We start from the raw sequence: 18529 nt of genomic DNA, 5'->3' as shown, positions 1-18529 counted from the left end.
AGAGAGCCCTATTCAGGACTCGATCCCAGGCCCCTGGGATCATGACCTGAGCCGAAGGTAGAGGCTTAACCCACTGAGCCACCCAGGCGCCCCGAAAGTAGATGTTTAACCAACTGAGTCATCCAGGCACCCTCAGCAAAAAAAAAAAAAATTTAATCCATAATTTTATTCAGAGACATTAGCATTCCTCTCTCAATCATTGATAGAATAAAGAGATATAAAATCAGCAAGGAAAGGAAGATTTGAACAACAATACCAACCAACTTCACCTAAGTGGCATCCCTAGAATACCCAACCATAGAGAACACACATTCTTTTCAAGTGCATGCAAAGAACATTTATCAATATAGACCAGATTGTGAGTTATAAAATAAGTCCCAATAAATTGAAAAGGAGCCAAGTCATACAAAGCATATTTACAGGTCATTGTGGAATTAAATTGACATAAGGATATTAATATTGTTTTAGTATCCTTTTAATTTTTGTAGAATATATCATGACTTAATCTATCATTTTTTTATATTGGTAATTTGTCTTTTTTCTCTTTTTTTCCCCTTACCAGTCTGGCTAGAGGATAAGTTTTACTAATTATTGTTATTAATATTTCTCATTGTTTTTCTGTCTTTATTTCATTGATTCCTTATCTTTTTTTTTTCTTCTGCTTTCTTTGAGTTGAGTTTGCCTTATTTTCTAGCTTTTTCTTAAGGTGGAAGCTAACATGATTAATTTGAGATTTTTTTTCTAATGTAGGCATTAAGTGCTGTAAATTTCTCTCTAAGTACCACTTTAGTAGTATGCCATAAATATTAACATGCTGTATTCACATTTAGTTCAAAATACTTTCTAATTTCCATTTTAATTTTTACATTGATTTAAGAATTATTTAGAAACGTAGTATTTATTGCTAAATATTGGGGGATTTTCCAGAGATAGTGGAAATATAAGTCCTCTCCAAATTGATCTACAGATTCATGCAATTCAATTAAAATCTTAGCAGGTTTTTTTGGGGGGGTAGAAATTAGCAAACCAATTATAAAATTTATGTGGAAATGCATAGCACCCAAAATAAACAAAGCAAGTTGGAAAAAGAAGGGAAAAGTTGGAAGACCTTGTTTGAAGACTTAAAGCTTAGTAATGAAAGCAGCATGGTATTAGCATCATGATAGACAAATGGGTCAATAGAATAGAGAGTCCAAAAGTAGATCTATATGTACATGGACAACTTACTATTGACAAAGGGCATTCCATGGAGAAAGGTAGTCATTAACAAATGGTGGTGGAATAATTCATTATTGATATGCAAAATTATCTCCTATATTTTACATCATATGCAAACATCAAAATCATAAACCTAAATTGAAAATGTTAAATTTTAAGACTCAAGGTTAAGAAAACAGGAAGGACCCTTTGCAATCTCAAGTTAGGCAAAGGTTTTCCAGGTCTGACACCAAAAGTACGAACCATAAGAGAAGAAGCTGATAAATTATACTTTAATAAATTAAGAACATCTGCTCTTCAAAAGCTTCTATTAGGAGAATGAAAAGACAGCCCACAGACCTGGGGAGAATATTTACAAAGCCTATATGTTTTAAAAGAGTTATATCCAAAATATATAAAGAAATGTCAATGTTCAATAATAAGAAAATAAACAAATTCATTAAAGACATGCAAAAGATTTAAACATTTCACAAAGAAGAGAAGTACAGGGGCACCTGGGTGGCTCAGTGGGTTAAGCCTCTGCCTTCGGCTCAGGTCATGATCCCGGGGTCCTGGGATGGAGCCACGCATCGGGCTCTCTGCTCAGCGGGGAGTCTGCTTCCTCCTCTCTCTCTGCCTGTCTCTCTGCCTACTTGTGGTCTCTGTCAAATAAATAAATAAATAAATAAATCTTTAAAAAAAAAACGGAAGAGATGTATAGCTAGCAAATAGGTACATTAAGGAGATCATAGATATCAGTAGGAAATGCAAATTAAAAGCCAAATTAAAAATTATAATGAGAGAAAACAAAACAAAACATATACATGGGGAGATGATTTTACACTTGTATATTATATTCACCTAATAATTTCTTAGTTCTCAACTTCCCTTTGCCTGTGAGGACACAACTTTGTCAGCTCATTTCCTTATAGCCACTCTTTCTGTGTATTTCTTAAGTTGCTCCTTGTCTTGCCTTTAGGCTCTCAATACAGGAAACATGAAAGGCAATTGAGCAAATATTCTTGTTAGTTTATGGAGAACAACTACTTGAAATTAAAATCCTGTAGTATACATTCACGAATTTGCTTGTGATGCGATTCTTCACAAGACTGGTATCTCATGACCTTGATTTACTGCAGGACTCACAAGAGTCAACCAAAGAATTATTGTGTTTTTCCTGTTTTCTAACTAGATGATCCTACCAGAGTAGTTTGAAAGTGGGTAAATCAATGGAATGGATGACTCTGACTCTGTTAGATGCCTTTGGTTCTGTTATAATAGATGTGCCAGTTTATAAAAGCAGTGGAAGGATATAGTCTGAACCCTTTACACTTGAGTTGTACTTGGTGTTCTTATTTTTCGGCTGACATTGAAAATATTTCTTTAGTTGCCTTAAGGGTGGAGTGTCATGACTTGCTTTGCAGTGGAGTTGGTAGTGAGAGATAGATAGGGCCTGCCCAGGCCTGGAGGTGTGCACTTCTCTGCAAATCCAGGGAGGAAACAGTACAAAAGCAGGTGCCTGGAGAAGGTGCATGAAGAACTGAGACACATGTCTGTCTTTACAGCAACAATAGTGTCTGACTTAGTTCATGTTCAGAGATATGAGAAGCAACAAACACACTGGCACATACATCATTATTCAGGAGGCATGTTTTTGTTGAGACCATCATCAGTTTTCATGTCTGTATAAATACTTGTACCCCAGTATTCTCTTCTCAGGGAATCATGCTCACCTCATTCGTTCTTCCAAGTATTTTTTCCCCACACTACTCAGGACAATAGTTGTTAGGCTGTCTTTATACACCAGAATAAAGAACTGCCTTATTTCAGATCTATCAAAACCATAGCTTGTAAGTCAATGCTTCCTTTTATTTCCTCATTGTTCCAATCAATGCTGTTTCTTCCCACAGGGCTTCTTAGTATCACTTGCAGCTGATGCTGTCTGTGCCTTGGTCCATGCAGAGCTATAGAAGCAATTGAACACTTTTGCCCACCTTCAGTATACTTGTATTTAAATCAATCCCATACATCTTAACTAGCCATGGGGAACTTTATAGGCATTTATATTTCAGAATCTTAATGGGTTACAAGTCTTAGAGGGAAGTGTCTTAATGGCCATCCTAGTTGAAACTTCTGTCCTAATTTGTTTTACGAAAGGTACACATAAGACAATTTAGTAATAGAAGAGGTAATGGAGTCTTGAAAATTCTTGACATAGGATTTGTGACGTGAAGCCCACTTTGTGGGTTTTCATTCATTTTGTTTTGTATGTAAGAACTATCTTATCTGGAAAACAAAACAAAACAAAACATCAATCCCTTCATTTGGGAGCCTACACTATGAGTGATGTTGTAAAGGAGAAGAGCTGATTAGCAAGAAGGGCTCCACACAATGGAAAAGGAGTTTCCTATTGACAGTAAATGAAGAGTTGGTTATGCTACAAAAGATCTGTTGACACTAACACCAATACTCCTAACCAATGTATGGTTTTGACTGCTAATTTACTGATGTACGATATGTACTGGAATACTCCTGTCAACTGGCTAGTCAGTGGTTTCTTTCTCCTAAAGGAAAACCTAACTGGGAACTCAAATCATATCAGAAAGTTGCTTGACAAGCTGAGAATGTAAGGAGAGTTAGTTGATGAAGTGTAACTTCAAGGTAGAATATCTTGATACATCTGTCTCCACCATTGGGATAGACTTGCCAAGAATAGTATGGTGGCCATCTTGCATGCCTTGTATTCTGACAGTGAAAGAGGCACTCCTCCTTGGCACCTCTCTTTCTAGTCTCCTTTTTGACCACAAATTCAGCCATCAGATCGGTTGATATCTTGGAGTAGATGATCATTCTTGTTTACTTTTAGTTCTTTGTGATTGCATTTCTGGACCTTAATCTTGAAGAAACCTCTTTGTTTTTAAGGCATTGTTTTTGATTCCCCATCATAGGCCACAAGATTTTCATGACCTTTATAAATCTCCACAGGTATGATCAGATTATGAACCATGATGAGTAAAAAGAGCCAAGGATGGTGAGCAGTTCTGATAACACTAGTTGTTACCCTGTCCCTTCCTCTCACGTCCAGGGCAGTACTACTGTAACAATAACCTTAAGTCCTTCCTAATTTACTTTAAGTACAGAACCTATAAAACTTTAGTATTTAACTGCTTTTAGCAATGAATGATTTGCAGTACACCTCACTATTGATCATGCCACTGAAGTGAACCTCTGCTGTCTTGAGGTAGTTTCTATAAATAGTTAATCCCATCTTTTGGGTATTTTATTTGTTTCCTTCTCAGAGGATAACAGTTTTTTTCTTAGTTCTGGGAAGATATCGCACTGTAGTCCTTTATGTATTGACAAAAAGCTGCCTATTTCTTTAATGAAGAATTTTCCTTCAGCATGAGAATCCAGCATCATTATGAGTTATTTTCCATGAGTGTACAGGGACCAAACATCTGGAGTCCCCTGAGTCCCGGTTAAGATAAGTCATCATAATAACACATGTTCTGATTAATACCCCATTTCCCTTAGCCATTTGTTCATGAAAACTCCTGTGACCTATTTACTTAACAAATGTATGTGTATGTACTAACATATGGAGCATCAACAGTGAAGAAATGATATGGTTTAGCAAGAAAAGCCATGAGATATTTGTTTTTCAGAACATTTTACATCCTTATTTTCTCAAGTAGTAAGATAACCCAAGGGTCTAAACCATGCACTACCATATCCCTGTCGAAGGAAAACTACAAAAAGTTTGATAAATGCAGGAGAGGATTGCAAAATTATTTTTTAGCTGCCTGCTATTCTCATGTATCTGGACAAAACCTCACTAATTGGATTTTAAAGGGTTTTGTTGCAAAACATTTTGATTGATATACTTAAATGGTATTTTCTAGTTATTTTCAGAAGCTGTGCTGTAGGTTGACCCAATGAGAGTTATTGTGAGTTCAACTGAAACCCAACACAGTTGTTTTTTTGGATGGATTTGGAGGAAGACTAGTAACCATTCCATGATATGTGGCTAGGACGTGGTCATATGGGGTGAACTAAATAATGTTCCTGCTCTTTTTACTACCGACTTATACTCTTGAGAGCTTGGAAGTACAAAGGCTATTACTTACACATGGTTCTAGTATCGGTGAGTCACAGTGAATCAGAACAGTTAGCTCTTTCAGTTACAAACATGCATTTCAAACTAATATAAACTTCCAGGTTTAGTGAATATCTTTGTGCTTCTCAAGGAGGGGGTATAATAGGTATCCTCATGATGGATTATAAAGGAACAGGTGGCATGCTACTACTATCATCCTCCTGTCCATTTTTGTGCCTTTGGAATTCATATTTGTAGTATTGAAACAGTAACTGAAATATATATAGTATATACATATGTATGTATATTGCATATATAAGTGATATAATCTATATAATACAATGTAAGATTGGTTGGTTTAAAATAATTAAATTGTGTTATACCAAAGAAAATTTCTGAAGTCAATTTATGCTTTTTACATTGCCATTTAGATTCCAGTCACTTAGCAAATAACTACATAGTAGAAATGTCAAATAAAAGTATATTAGGTACACTTTGGTAATGACAAAATTAATCTTTTTAAACAACTTTTCCCTTGGAATTACTGGTATATAAGCTTTCGTTGTTTCACTTTATCTTCTAGACATTTCGTTACACTCTTAATGTACCATTGTATTTTTAAAGGAACCCAGTCTGACAGAAAGGATTATAATTTTGGAACTGTGGAAAATGTGATTTTCCCCCCTCAACACTGATGTTCAGGATTAAAAATAACTTCTTAGTATTCATGAAATAAATATTTATCTATTTCCCCCCTATATTTTAGATTTTGTCAGATTCTACACACGGAATGGAGGAACACAAGTAACAATGCATTTGTCAAAAGAAGCTCTATTAACATTAGAAAAAATTCATTAAAATAACAGCTGCCTTTGCAGTAAATATGTGCCAATTTTAGGAGCTAGCACTGTCTACATTGTTAATGCCATTTCTTTTCTAGACACCCACACACTAGGAGAACAGTTAAAAATGCAGTATCAAGCAAGTATCAAAGCTTCCTCTTTGTGTTTATTCTTAGCATTCTCCACAGAATGGCACCACAATCTTCAAGTGACATCTGTATTTCATAAGTATTAGCCCTCTATCATACATGCTATTTTTATTTTCTACTCTGGAGGCACAGTGAAAACTTGAGAAAAAATATTTCTTTCTTCTTTCACTTACTTTGAATCTTACATTGCTTTTCCTGAACTAATAAAATTGAGAAAACGTGAAGAGCAGTCATAATGTTTCAGGTCTAAAATTCTAGCCTCACTTTCTCTGAAGGACTTCCTTGGTCTCTATGGTCTCTGGCTTCTTGTTGGCTTCAAAAACAGCAGATTGAAAGACTGGTCAGAAATAAAAACTTTCGTATTCAGACAATTCTAGGTTGTCTCACCGGCACCAAGAAGTGGTATGGGCTGCGGCTGCCTGCTGTTTACTTACCTCTCAAGAGTGGGGCAGGTCTGGGAGCACTTACAGAGTCAAATGTTTTCATTGTTTCCTTAGGCATTAAAGTACTAATTTCTTAATAAGAGACGAACAACATTAAAACACCTTGGGCAGTGTGGGGCAGAGAGGGAGAGTTATTCACAGATTTTTAGTTTGAAAAGACCATGCTGTGTAAAGGGAAAGAGAAGGCAGAAAAGTTAGAAATTAAGACTTTAATACCATCATTATTCTCAGTGATAACACAGATGCCATGGGTCAGAAGAAAAGAAAAAATTGGGCGAGGGTTGGAGCTAAAAACTGCCATCTTTTGTTCTATTCTTATTCTGTGAATTTGGATCAAATGGGTAAATTTTAAGATCTCATCTTGTTGGCATAGGCAACAGGAAGTTTCAGGAAGTTAATATTCCCATAAATTTACTTACTTACTTTGTCTGTCCATCTGTTAATCCATCCATCCATCCACCCATCTATCTTAGCAGGGCTGTAGCATTAGTATTACATGCAGTGAACTTAACTTAAAACAATCATACTGTAATCATATCCATTATCATGTGGGGCAGGGAGAAAGCAGGCAGTATATGTTTTTGGATATTTAGTGATAACCATTTAAAATAGCACTTAAGACCTAAAACAGTGAAATCTCTGGATAAATTCTAACAGCTATATCTAAAATAATATTTGTTTGTTTTTAGCATTTCCCCATTATTAAAAAAACAAATGAAACCAGAACCCACTTAAAAGCCCATAGAAATTCTACTAGACATCTAAAATTGGGTTTGATTTTGCCACATTGATTCTTCCTTTCCATTGCTTACTGTATTTTGTTGTTTTCATAGAAAGTTGACTCCATAAGGAGGCAGCTATGGTAGAGTTTCTGGAACTCGAAAATCTGGTTTGAATCCCAGCTCTGTTCTCAGCCAAGTCAGCTTATTTCTTTGAGCTTGGATGATAGTTGAATCAGGCTGTAAAAAATCAAAACCAAGAAAAATGAAAAAGAAAAGTGTTTACAGTTGTTTTTCAAGCCTGGTGCCAGATTCGTAGATGATTTAGGAATAAACATTATGACAGATAAACACATTTTAAGAGTCAAATCACGTTAAATCGAAATTTAAGCCTCTTCTTAAAACAATTATCTTTAAACCGAATGGTTTGAGACAGCATCTCCACTTACCTGTAGGAGGAGTAGCGTGGGAAGAGTGGAATAAACAAGGCCACACTGTTGTCAATTTCCACCTCCTTTATTCTTCAAATGAAGTTGCTGAAACATTTTTTGTTGTGCATTTCGTTGGAGTAAATATGATTCTGTGAATTCATACAGCCTGTGCCTCAGGATTCAGAGCCTCCACGGCTACCCCTTTGAGAGACGCAAGAAGTCTTTGGTCAAGGGGCGGGTGCGTCGGTGGATGGCACTCCGTTAGATATTTTCTCGCAGTATCCCAAGTTAGGTGAAGATATTTTCCATTTCTGCTTATAGATCATAAATAGGTGGCTGAGTTTAACTGCTTTTTGTGGCCTCCAAAAAGCCAATGTAGATTTTCAATCAATGAAATTCAGAGACCCTAGAACAAAAAAAAAAAAATGATTCTTTATCTCAGTTAAATACAGAGTGGCCACTTACTTGTCTTCAGGAACTTATTTTCCTAATGCTTTGTGGTCTTATCCAATTTTAGCTTAAAATGCTTGTCCAATTTTAGTTTAAACTGAAAGCTAAGATGCAAAACCCAACCACAACAGAGCAAATATAGGACACTCAGTGCTGAGGGAGGAAGTGTGGAATGAGTAGGGAGCAAGCCTGATTTATAGACCACATCAAAGCCACATGTATGACAGGTGCCCCTTCTCCAGGGTGTTAGTCTCCACAGTGGGGCAAATTCTCCAAAGGAAATACATGCTTTTGATATATCCTACCTTATTATTGAATAAACTATAAAATAAATGTTTATGGTTTTCTTCTTAAATTTTGTTTCCTGCTATGAAAAGATTTTCAAAAAGGGTGGTGAGAGACTTCCTACCCATCATTATGCTTCTGTATCTGTCCCATCTACTTGATACTTATTTAATCCACTTCCTTTCAATTAAAAAATAATTTGTTGAGCAAGTGCAATGTGTCAGGCATTGTAATATATGCAAAGAGTGAGGAAGATAAGTGATGTTTCTCCTGCCCTCAAGGAATCTACATCTTGTAGGTACCTGTGATGGGAGACACCTTACCGCAAATGCCCTAAGAGATTTAGAAACAGAAACTACTTTTGGGAGAACCTGTGTTTGGGAAGGCTAGGAAGTCATGCAGGTCCCAGACCCAGCTACAGAGCAGCTTTTACTGTTGGTTGTTCTTAATGAACATAGGTACAGCTTAGATACACGTTTTCTTTATTTACCTCTTCTCTCCATCCCTTGACCAGAAGACGGTGGAGGGGAGGGTGGACATCCATAGCTGGTCACTTCCCATCTCATTCAGAAGCAATGACTGGAAAAGGAAAAAGGTCTTCTTTCTAGGGCCTTTGGGGTCCATTAAGATCCTAGATGGACTTCTTTCCATCTCTGGAACCCCGCAGGCTGGACAGCTGGCTACCGTTCACAGAGGCTTCATGAAAAAAGATGTGAATAGCTTCCCTTGTTGGCTAATTGAGGCTCACTGGTATAACAGTGGTCCTTGTCAGCTCTTCCTAGCATCCTTCCAACCAATGGGTCATTTATTAAACAATCACCTCAGACTTATATCATCGTAATAAAATTGGATTTTATATTTGGGGGGCTGGGGACATCTCCTAGGGTAGTTAGTGCTATGATGACTGTCTGAAAGGAGTCATTACATATGACCTCAAATGGGTAATGGTGGGGCCAAAGCACTCAGGAGGAGACCTGCCTTGCAACTGCCACCCAGACCAAATTGTACAGATGATCAGAACCAGGGGGAAATTTCTAGTCCTTGATTTCAGGTTTTATTTCACCCCTTTCCCTCACTGGCAAGTTCCAGAGAGGCAACTCATGACTTCCCTTACTGCCGGTGCCAGCATCGGACTAACTGGTCAGAAGTTTTTCTCTTTTCTGTTACTTCTGCCAAATGGGTGAAGGTGTTGACGGAGGGTAAGCATACATGGAACCAAAATGAAGAAAGAGGAACAACAGGAGGATCAATCGTATCAATGACTCCTGGAAAATTGAAAATTGATAGTAATTTCAAAAGATCAGATAGGGCTCTCCCATTTCTCAACTAGTTCACTGCCTAATTTCAACTACTTCTCATTTAGGACAGTATCTCAGTCTTTCAAGTTGAATAGGAAATGTTGCTTATCCACAAGTGACTCCTAACATTTCTGTAGGAAAACGGTGTTATCCTTAAAATCTAAGCCACTGTACTCCTCTCCCTGCACAGGAGGGAACCATCTCTAACTATAAGGCATGATAACTTATAGACCCTGCAACATTCGTGGGAAGCAATAACATGCTTTTTGTTTGTCTGCTGGCTTTTTAGAAATTCTGTCCAAGCCTAGTGAGCTTGCATGGAATAGAGTATGCCACGTGGGGGAAAAGAAAAATCCAGTACTGTCTATTTCCATCAACTTAGTCCTGTTTCCATCTTTGTCTTCCTCCTCTGCCACCTCACTCTGGGTCCAGTAGAGAAGTCAGGTGATTTACCCATCTGAATAATGATTTCACTTGGGATACATCTTGCTTTAAATCTTCTTGGGGAAGCTTCTGAGGGGTAGGTGGGTGTGCAGAAATTCTAAGAGAGAAAAACATTGCTTCTGGTATGGACATGGTTGGGATTTGATGAATCGGGTTTCTTCCAATCCCACTGATCCCTGAGGCACATCGGCCCGATCTGGCAAGCGCTGTCATCTTGGTTCAAAATAAGGTATTTTAGTATCCATATTGCATGAACCAAATGTTTGATAATCAAGTTGAAAGTAACTATTAAGATTTCGAATGTAACCAGTGTTTAAAATTCTCCACGGAGAGTTTCCCTTTATGAACAGAGCAAACGGTGCTACAAAGGAGACAGCAGTGACTAGTATGGAAATGTTGAACTGATCCTCCCCTCCCCCCTCTTTTTTTGTTCCTCAGATTTTTTTTCTCCTCAGACCCGGCGGGTGGAGGAGGGTGGGGGGAAAGGCAGCATTGACACTTTTCTTTTTCTTTTTCTTTTTTTCAGATTCAGAAGAGTAAAACACACCTCACATACAATAAAAGAGGCTGCCAGTGTCTTGCATCATTTTAGCTGAGCTTCTTCATTCTCCTTCTCCTTCCACAAAGACCCGTATCTGGGGAAGGTGTCCAACTTTCAGAAACAAGCCCCCCCTCCCCCTACACACTTGGCCTTCCCTCATGCCACCTCCTTTCAAGAGATGGCTCTCTGGGAGCTGGTTTGAGGTCTAAGAACTCTGGGGAAATCCTCCCCCAAGCAAACCAAACAACTTGAGCTTTTTGCACAAACAGAAACAAAACGTGAAGGGACTTCCTCAGAATTCTTTGCTAATGCCCTTGCTTTCAAGGCACCTGTCTGGCCTGATGAGGATGGACATCCTGGATATGCTGAGGGAGGCCTGAAAGAGCCACATGCGCAGTAATTGCCACCTTACTACTGTTGATGCCGTTCCTTTAAATTGTTATTTTTTTAACTGGCTACTGATGGTGGATACAGCCGTGCTGGTCCTTCATCACAGCTAAGATGATGACTCCAGTCTCTGGTTGTTTCTTTCCTGAGTCTGGAACATTCTTTTTCTCCAGTTTTCTTTCAGACTTAAAATTGGTTCTTATGCTTGTCTTTCCATTTATATAGGACATTCTTTTTTTTTTTTTTTTAAGAGATTATCCTATAGGACTCTATTTGTAAATGCTTAATTTTCTGTGCTTTCATTAATAGAAACCTGAATGTTTCCGCTGATGACCGTACTGTTTAGGTGGGAGACACATTGTTTTCATTGGGTAGCATCCATGACTAAATGGTTACTGAAATTCTTACCACTCGGTGGTCCTCTTCTTTTGGATATTTATGGTTTCACTTAATCACTCTTCTTTCTAGTCAGGGAAATGCTAAGGGAATTAGTATCAGGGAGATCTGTCAAATAACTCTTCTCATTTTGGTGAGTCTTTCAAAATAACACAGAGGAGATAATTAACAGCACAAGCCAAAAGAAAGCATCGTGGATGTAGCATGGAAAGAGAATAAGGATTCATCCCCTGAATTCAAGTCAAAAATGGGATCCAGTGGAATCTAAGTAAAGGGTAATTTTATGAGTCTAAATGGTGTGATTTGGATAAAACTGATTCTTAAAAGGTGGTTATGGTTCCCAAAGGAATCTTTGAGTCCTTCCCAAGGGGAACCCCCATGACTCTGCTGGTGATGGAGTGGGGGCTAATCATAGGAAGAGAGAGAGAAAGCTAGATGGTAGGCTTAGGTGTATTCCCCATTGCAGATTTAATTTCTATGTTAAAAACACCAAAACAAACATTTCAAAAATCTTCTTATTACTAAAGCAAAACGTTGCTATTACTTCAGACAGAAAGGAGACTGTGTATGTAGTCTACAGGGCCTCTTGCCCCACTGAAATATTCCCCAACAGAAAGAGCTGAAGAATTCTTGCATCAAATGCCCAGTTTGTACTGATATTTAAACACAGTTCTCTGGTCAGCTTTACATTTTGCCTTGTAATAACACATATTTTTCTGTTGCTCCCTCTGCTTTTGTAACAGTGACCACAATAAATAATGTGGTCACAAATTCAAACCAGAGGCCTAATAGGTTGAGCAAATGAGTAAAGCAAAGCCATGTAATATCAGAGTTACTGTGATCAATGGCAGTTGGTACCAGTGAGACAGTAAGGAGCAGTAGGCACTGTGAGGAATTGGAGCTTTCTGTATATTGAGGTATGTCTTATGGAAACAGGGCAGTTACTAGTCAGCAACGGGATTAGTGCTATGTAGGAAAGGTGGTCCTAGATACCTGGGATTTTATATAAACCCTCTCCAAATATTTAAATACTGGCAATGAGTTCAGAAATCCCCAAAGACTGTGCTGGTTGAAAAAAGTATGCCTATGACTCACATACCATCCATGGGATATTGGGATGCCAACTATGCTCTTTGAGGTGTTATGGTTTTGTATAGGAAGGAAATACAACCAGGGCATGTCCAGTTTTTCATCTTGGAACCTGAACTTTTTACCTAATTTCTGTTCTGTACTTTTGTATGTAGAGCTTTGCAGCCGGTCAAAATAGAAAGCTTACAACTTCCCTTTTATACTCAACAAGTGAGACTAAACGAGATCTGAAAAAGAAACAGGAATATAGCCATTTTTTCTAGCAACAATAAAGACATGGTAATGTTTTCCATTTGCTTTAAGTCACTAATTAGCTGAAAAATAATGGGGAGAGAGTTTCATTCAGTACAGAACTCTGCTTGGAATTCTCATTGTGGAGAAGCAAAACTCCATGAAACTCATTTTTAAATCCTTAAAAATTATTTTGAAGGGGCATTAAGTAAAACTGCAAAATTATCAACTTTTTGAAAATATAAACAATGTATTATTGTAATATTAATTAATACTGGAGTTGATAAAACATTGACATTATGATCTCCAGTCAGTATTGACTGGAAGAACAATATTTCCAAAAGCTCTGGTGCACTTTCTATGGTCTTTCTGTTCTCTTGAAACAGCTTCCAAAGGAGCAGCGATATGGGATACCCATTATTCCCTTTTTTGAAGTCTGGCATCTTACTCAGTATTACACAGTCAGGCAGAAAGCAAGGGCTTATACACCTGAATTAAGAATTGATCAGCAGTAAAGGGACGTTTCCACCATAGACAAACCACAGTTTCTACCTGTCCCTGGGTGCAACACTTTCCAAATGAAGTTGACCCTGAAGTTTGGGAGACCCTATGTCACCAAAGAGCTCCACATCCAGGTTTTTTGGTTGTGCTAAGTTTTGAGACATAACGACCGATCCATTGGGAGGTCTTCATTCCATCTTTTATTCATGCCAACCTTTCTTGGGTTATGAGCCCGAAGAACTTACAGCAGCAGGCAAGATATTCATTTCTAGCCCATTAAATTTAAATGGATTTTCTTCCATTACCCATTTCATTCTTGGAGCTTTTCAAAACTATTGAAAACATCTAACAGGATTCTATTAAAGGCCTGTTACATTTAAACAGTAAAATAGTATCTACACATCGGAGAGCCAAAGAAGAATCTAGCATGGCTGTTTATTTCATTTGCGGAACTAAAGCCACTGTATTGTATTTTCCACCTAGTAAATTTGGAGAGTGAACAAGTCAAGAGCAACATTATGATGGGATATGAGGCAGAAGGCAGACGAACAGATGGAGACCAATTTTGTAATCCTAATCCATATTTTGGGAGTAAGAATACTGGTCTTTTTGTATCACTTCTGTGATGGATCACTTTTCTTTAGATAGATGATAGATAAATAGATAGAGAGATAGAGAGAAAGAATATATATTTTCTTCTATTCTTCACCGTTGAGCAGAGACATGATAAACATGACTTCATAATATCCTCTGTGGGCTATAGGGAAAAACAAAAGAAAAAAAGCAGTCAGTCTTTTTCTCATAATGAGAGATTCTAAGATTAAAGTCTATGTATGCAGTATTATGTCTCCAATAAAGGATATTCCGGTTGGAAATGTTGTTCTGATTCTGAGATCCCCACACATCCCAACAGGAGCTGCAGTGCTGCTCCCCCCACCCCAACCACCACCGAACACGGCCCAGAGACAGTCAGCATTCAGGAAGCAGGTGCACAACTGTCTAGCTGTGTTCCACTATCCACCTGTGAGTGCCAACAAAGCCCAGCATCTCCTATATGCCAAGCATATCGCTAAAGGCTTACTTTCCAAGGATATGCAGACATACCCTAGTGACATGAGTAGCTTATCATAAGAGATAGAAATTCCAGGTGGTTTGGGGGAAATTGTCAGAGCAAGTTTATGAAAAAAAATAGAAATAAAATAAAATTTTCTCTATGGCTTTCAGACTTAAGAAAAATAAAATAAAAACAGAACAAAACAGGATTTATCTGAAATTGTTCTTCCAAAAGGGATGATGACACCAATCTATATGAAATACCAGTGAACTTATTTGTAATCCAAGTTGAAATAGTTAAAATCCAAAGTGGACTGTCTTGCAGCAAATAGGAGATCCTATATGTGCGGTGTGGGGAATCATGGCCCAATTTTGCTCTGCTGAGCTTATGGTTGGTACAGCACTGAGCCACAGAAAATTGGACATTAAAGAACGTAATGGTGCACTAATGATGTTATATTAGATCTTATGTGTGAATAAATGGAAAGTAATACTTATGATTCATCAATATTGCTCCAGCATTAAAGGCCTCATAATCACTTAGAAAGTTAACTTTAAAAAAAATTGTAATGAATGGCACAATATTTCTATGAAACATCCCTCTGAGAACCGGGGACGCTTACCTGCCAGGAACAGATTTCCGTGAAGACTTCCTCTCGTCAAAGACCCTGAGCATTGGGGTGAGAGTAGATCAGAATGGTGGCAGAGCCGCCTAGAACATTTGACAGATTTCAGTTAATTTGGGTTCAGAGAGGTTAGAAAAAGATGGGATGTTCTCGACATTTGTAAAAGACTGCATACTTCTCTAGGAAAGTCTGCAGTCCTCAAGGATTGTTTCATTGAAAGAAACACCTTGTTTTTACATTAAACAAGGGTGGGTACCGTGGGAGACCGAGACTGAAAAATTCATGGAAATCCATTTAAACATTATTACTTTCTGGTTCTTTTAACTAATATGCCCCCACCTCTCCCATTTTTCATTAAGATATTGTAGATGTATTTAAGATGAATTTACATTTATGCTGGATCCTGTTCCCCAGGTAGAAGTGGATCCACACTGGCCATGGCTAGCTTCCCTCAATGAACTTGGACCTAGCGTAGATTGCTATCCACTGAGCCAGGAGAAGCAGGGGGAGGTGTGTGGGTCCTTTCAACACCCTAGGGGCACACTTACTCAACCTCCTTTGGGGAAGAGCGTGCATCTCTGGAGATACATGCTGGCTGGAGCAGGCCAGGGGATGCCCTCATGGAAGCTCCCATGGCTTCTGCCATGATCACTGAACCCATGTATTTTCATGGGAGCGGCCTTCTTAACCTGCGGAAGAATTTCTCTGCCAGGTTATGGTGCAGGGTAATTCATTTCAAATAAAGCTCATTAAAACCCAATAGCTATAGATTGGCTTTTAAGTAGATTGCCCTGGAGGCACGTTATTGTAGAGTCTTTGCTTCTTTGTCATGATCTATCTTGGGGTAAGTATTTGTATACTTGTGTCCTTGTCTTTGAGTGGGTGTATGTATGATGGTACAGAGACAGAGTCACACACCAATATACATAGATTTATAGTAAAAACCTACAGCTGTAGGTATCGTCCAGTAGATGATTCTAGAGATAGAACTGTAGACTATACATTTTCCTTTATTTCTTGCTTTGATATTTTTATACGATTTTATATGCTGTAAAAAATTTTTAAAAAATATCTGCTATTTTCATTTGTAGAGCTCAGTTGGGTTTTTATCGGCTCTGGTGCCCACTGTACAGCCTGCTTCCTCCCCCTACCTAATTTAAGAGTCTTCTCCTTTTTCATACCTTTCTTTTACCTTTCCCTTCTTTTCTTCTCCCATTTTCTACCTTCATAACTCCTTCTTTCGCCTCTGTCCAGGCAAGCCATTCTGCCTGTGGAATCATTTTAGCACAAGGAAACACAAAATAATGGGGGAAAGAGAAGCATCTTCTTCCAGTGGAATTAACATGAGGAAATGTCAGGTGCCAAGGATGGGATAGGTAGCTGTGGAGGAGGGAAAAGATTGAGGAAAGGAAGCAGGAAAAAGGAAATCCTCATGGGAGATCAGTTACCCAAAGCAAGATGAATCACTCTGAGGCCTCACCTTCCCTCAGTAGAGAGCACAAGAATGGCTGGTGCTCACCAGGGGTCTGTAGCCCCTCTCCCAGCATGGGCGCTGGCCTTGTGTGAATGGATAACTCAGCTCATCTCAGCCTTAGACTTTGTTGCTGTTCCGCTGGATTTGTGAGAGGTGTCTGGACTGATACCGGGAGTGTTTAACAAGACTCAAAAGAGGGAGGCAAGCAGAACCCAAACCCCCAAACTCAGTCCAAATCATGCCAAATAAGTACTTCTTTGAGGGATAAGGAGGAGATTTCTGGGTGTGTTCTAAGAATGCTCCTCCAAGAGGGAAGATGGTAAAATGTACTTATGTTTGTTTTTATAGCGGTGAGAGGATGTACTTCCATGATGTAAAATAGCTCTCTAGCAGATAAAAAGCAGGTTTCAATTTGCATTTGTATATCACAGGGCAAGAGAATGGCCATCCTTTCTGAAGAAGAGTATTTTGTTTTCTATGATGCTGGTTTGTATGAAAACAAACTATTCAAATACCATAGCATCACACCTCAAAATGCAAAAATTATTCCTCAAGATTCATGTAAAACAGAAATGCTAAACTGCTCTCAATAAACTCAAGATGTGTTTCTTGTAAATCTTTATTGCACAGATGAGGCTGACAGTCTGTCGATGTATAATTTCCCCCATCATCTAGTGATGAATAAGTACCTGTATGTTCTTCTGATTACCAAATAAAAACAAATGAGTTAATCTCTTGGTTGGTATTTGAAAAATCAAAGGCTGTTTTTTTCTTTCTTTGCATGTTTTCTGCTGTTGTCTGTATTCTGTCCCAGATATGGGGCTGCCCAAGAGCTCACTGAACCATCTGTCTCTTTTGTATTGCTCCGAACACCACGTAATACCCATACCAAGTGCCTTTGCCTGCACCCTAGAAGCTACCCAGTAAAGCTTGACTCATGTCATCTTTTCTGAGGGACGAGGTGGATGGGTTATGAAAAGCTCCTCAGGGCTTAAGAAGTGTCAGCATGCATGGAATGAAGCTGGCCTCCATATGTTTCGTTTTCTTCTGGGTACAATGACACAGTTTGACAATCCCATGATGCCAGTTTTCAATTTCCCGGCTTTTCATCTTTCTTTCTCTCTTGAAGGGCCTACCTGGCAATATTTTATTTCTCTCCAGCAGTGGACATGAGGGGTGACTAGGGAATAGTCATTACCCCTGTTTGTGGGTGTATTAGTGATTCACATCCAGGATGGCACCCAGCCTGCCTCCTTCTCACTGGCCACAAAGAGGGACTTGTCCAGCAGAGAGGATGCGTCTGACACAGATAGCACCCCCTGCCCAGCCACCTCCCTATGCTGTTTCTGTATAGCACCCCACTGGAATATTACCCTCACAAAGAGGGCAGTGACAGCTCTCCAAAGGGGCTGTGTTTGACATGCATTGAAACATATTTTAAAAAATTCTTTTTCTGAAACCTGAAACAGAACTTACTCATGTTTAAAAACAGAAAACTATAATAAAATTAAATTCACCTGTAATACCCTTTCAAACAATCATTCACTGTCAGTTCTTTCCTCATTTCCGTATGGTTTCTGCTTTGCAGAGGCCATACAGTGCTGTATATTTATTTTTGTGTTTTGGTTTGTTCACATAACATTGGGTTATAAGCACTGTCCCATTAAAAAAAAACACCCTCTTTATTAATATAATTTCAGTAGCAAAATAATAATTCACTTGCCTCTAGCACAGTTTGCTTAACCAACTCTCTGCTGTTAGACAATTAAGGCACACATATTTCATGTTTATTTACTTATTTATTTTGCCACTGTAAATAATATAGCAGGGAAGTTCTTTGTATATAAGGCTCTGTTGCATTTCTGAATATCTCCATT

The 18529-nt window shown here is 38.4% G+C and overlaps 1 protein-coding gene across 6 annotated transcripts in view; it reads left to right on the top strand.

The window, feature by feature from the left end:
• The window catches only part of PDE1C (phosphodiesterase 1C), a 304120-nt gene that overhangs the window by 260825 nt on the left and 24766 nt on the right, over positions 1 to 18529 (top strand). Inside the window, exon 17 of one of the 6 annotated variants that reach the window (XM_045062855.1) lies at positions 10881 to 17383. The exons of the other annotated variants lie outside the window; for them this stretch is intronic. Within the exon in view, the coding sequence (XP_044918790.1) occupies positions 10881 to 10894 (14 nt within the window). The 3' untranslated portion in view covers positions 10895 to 17383. Of the gene's footprint in view, positions 1 to 10880; positions 17384 to 18529 lie in introns of those variants that run through there. 6 annotated transcript variants of the gene reach the window in all.

Source organism: Mustela putorius, unplaced genomic scaffold, assembly GCF_011764305.1.
Source record: "Mustela putorius furo isolate JIRA1106 unplaced genomic scaffold, ASM1176430v1.1 tig00003845_pilon_pilon_pilon, whole genome shotgun sequence".
In the NCBI taxonomy this organism is placed as follows: Eukaryota; Metazoa; Chordata; class Mammalia; order Carnivora; family Mustelidae; genus Mustela; species Mustela putorius.
The sequence above is the reverse complement of the archived record's forward strand: the minus strand, read 5'-3'. Positions and strand labels throughout refer to the sequence as shown.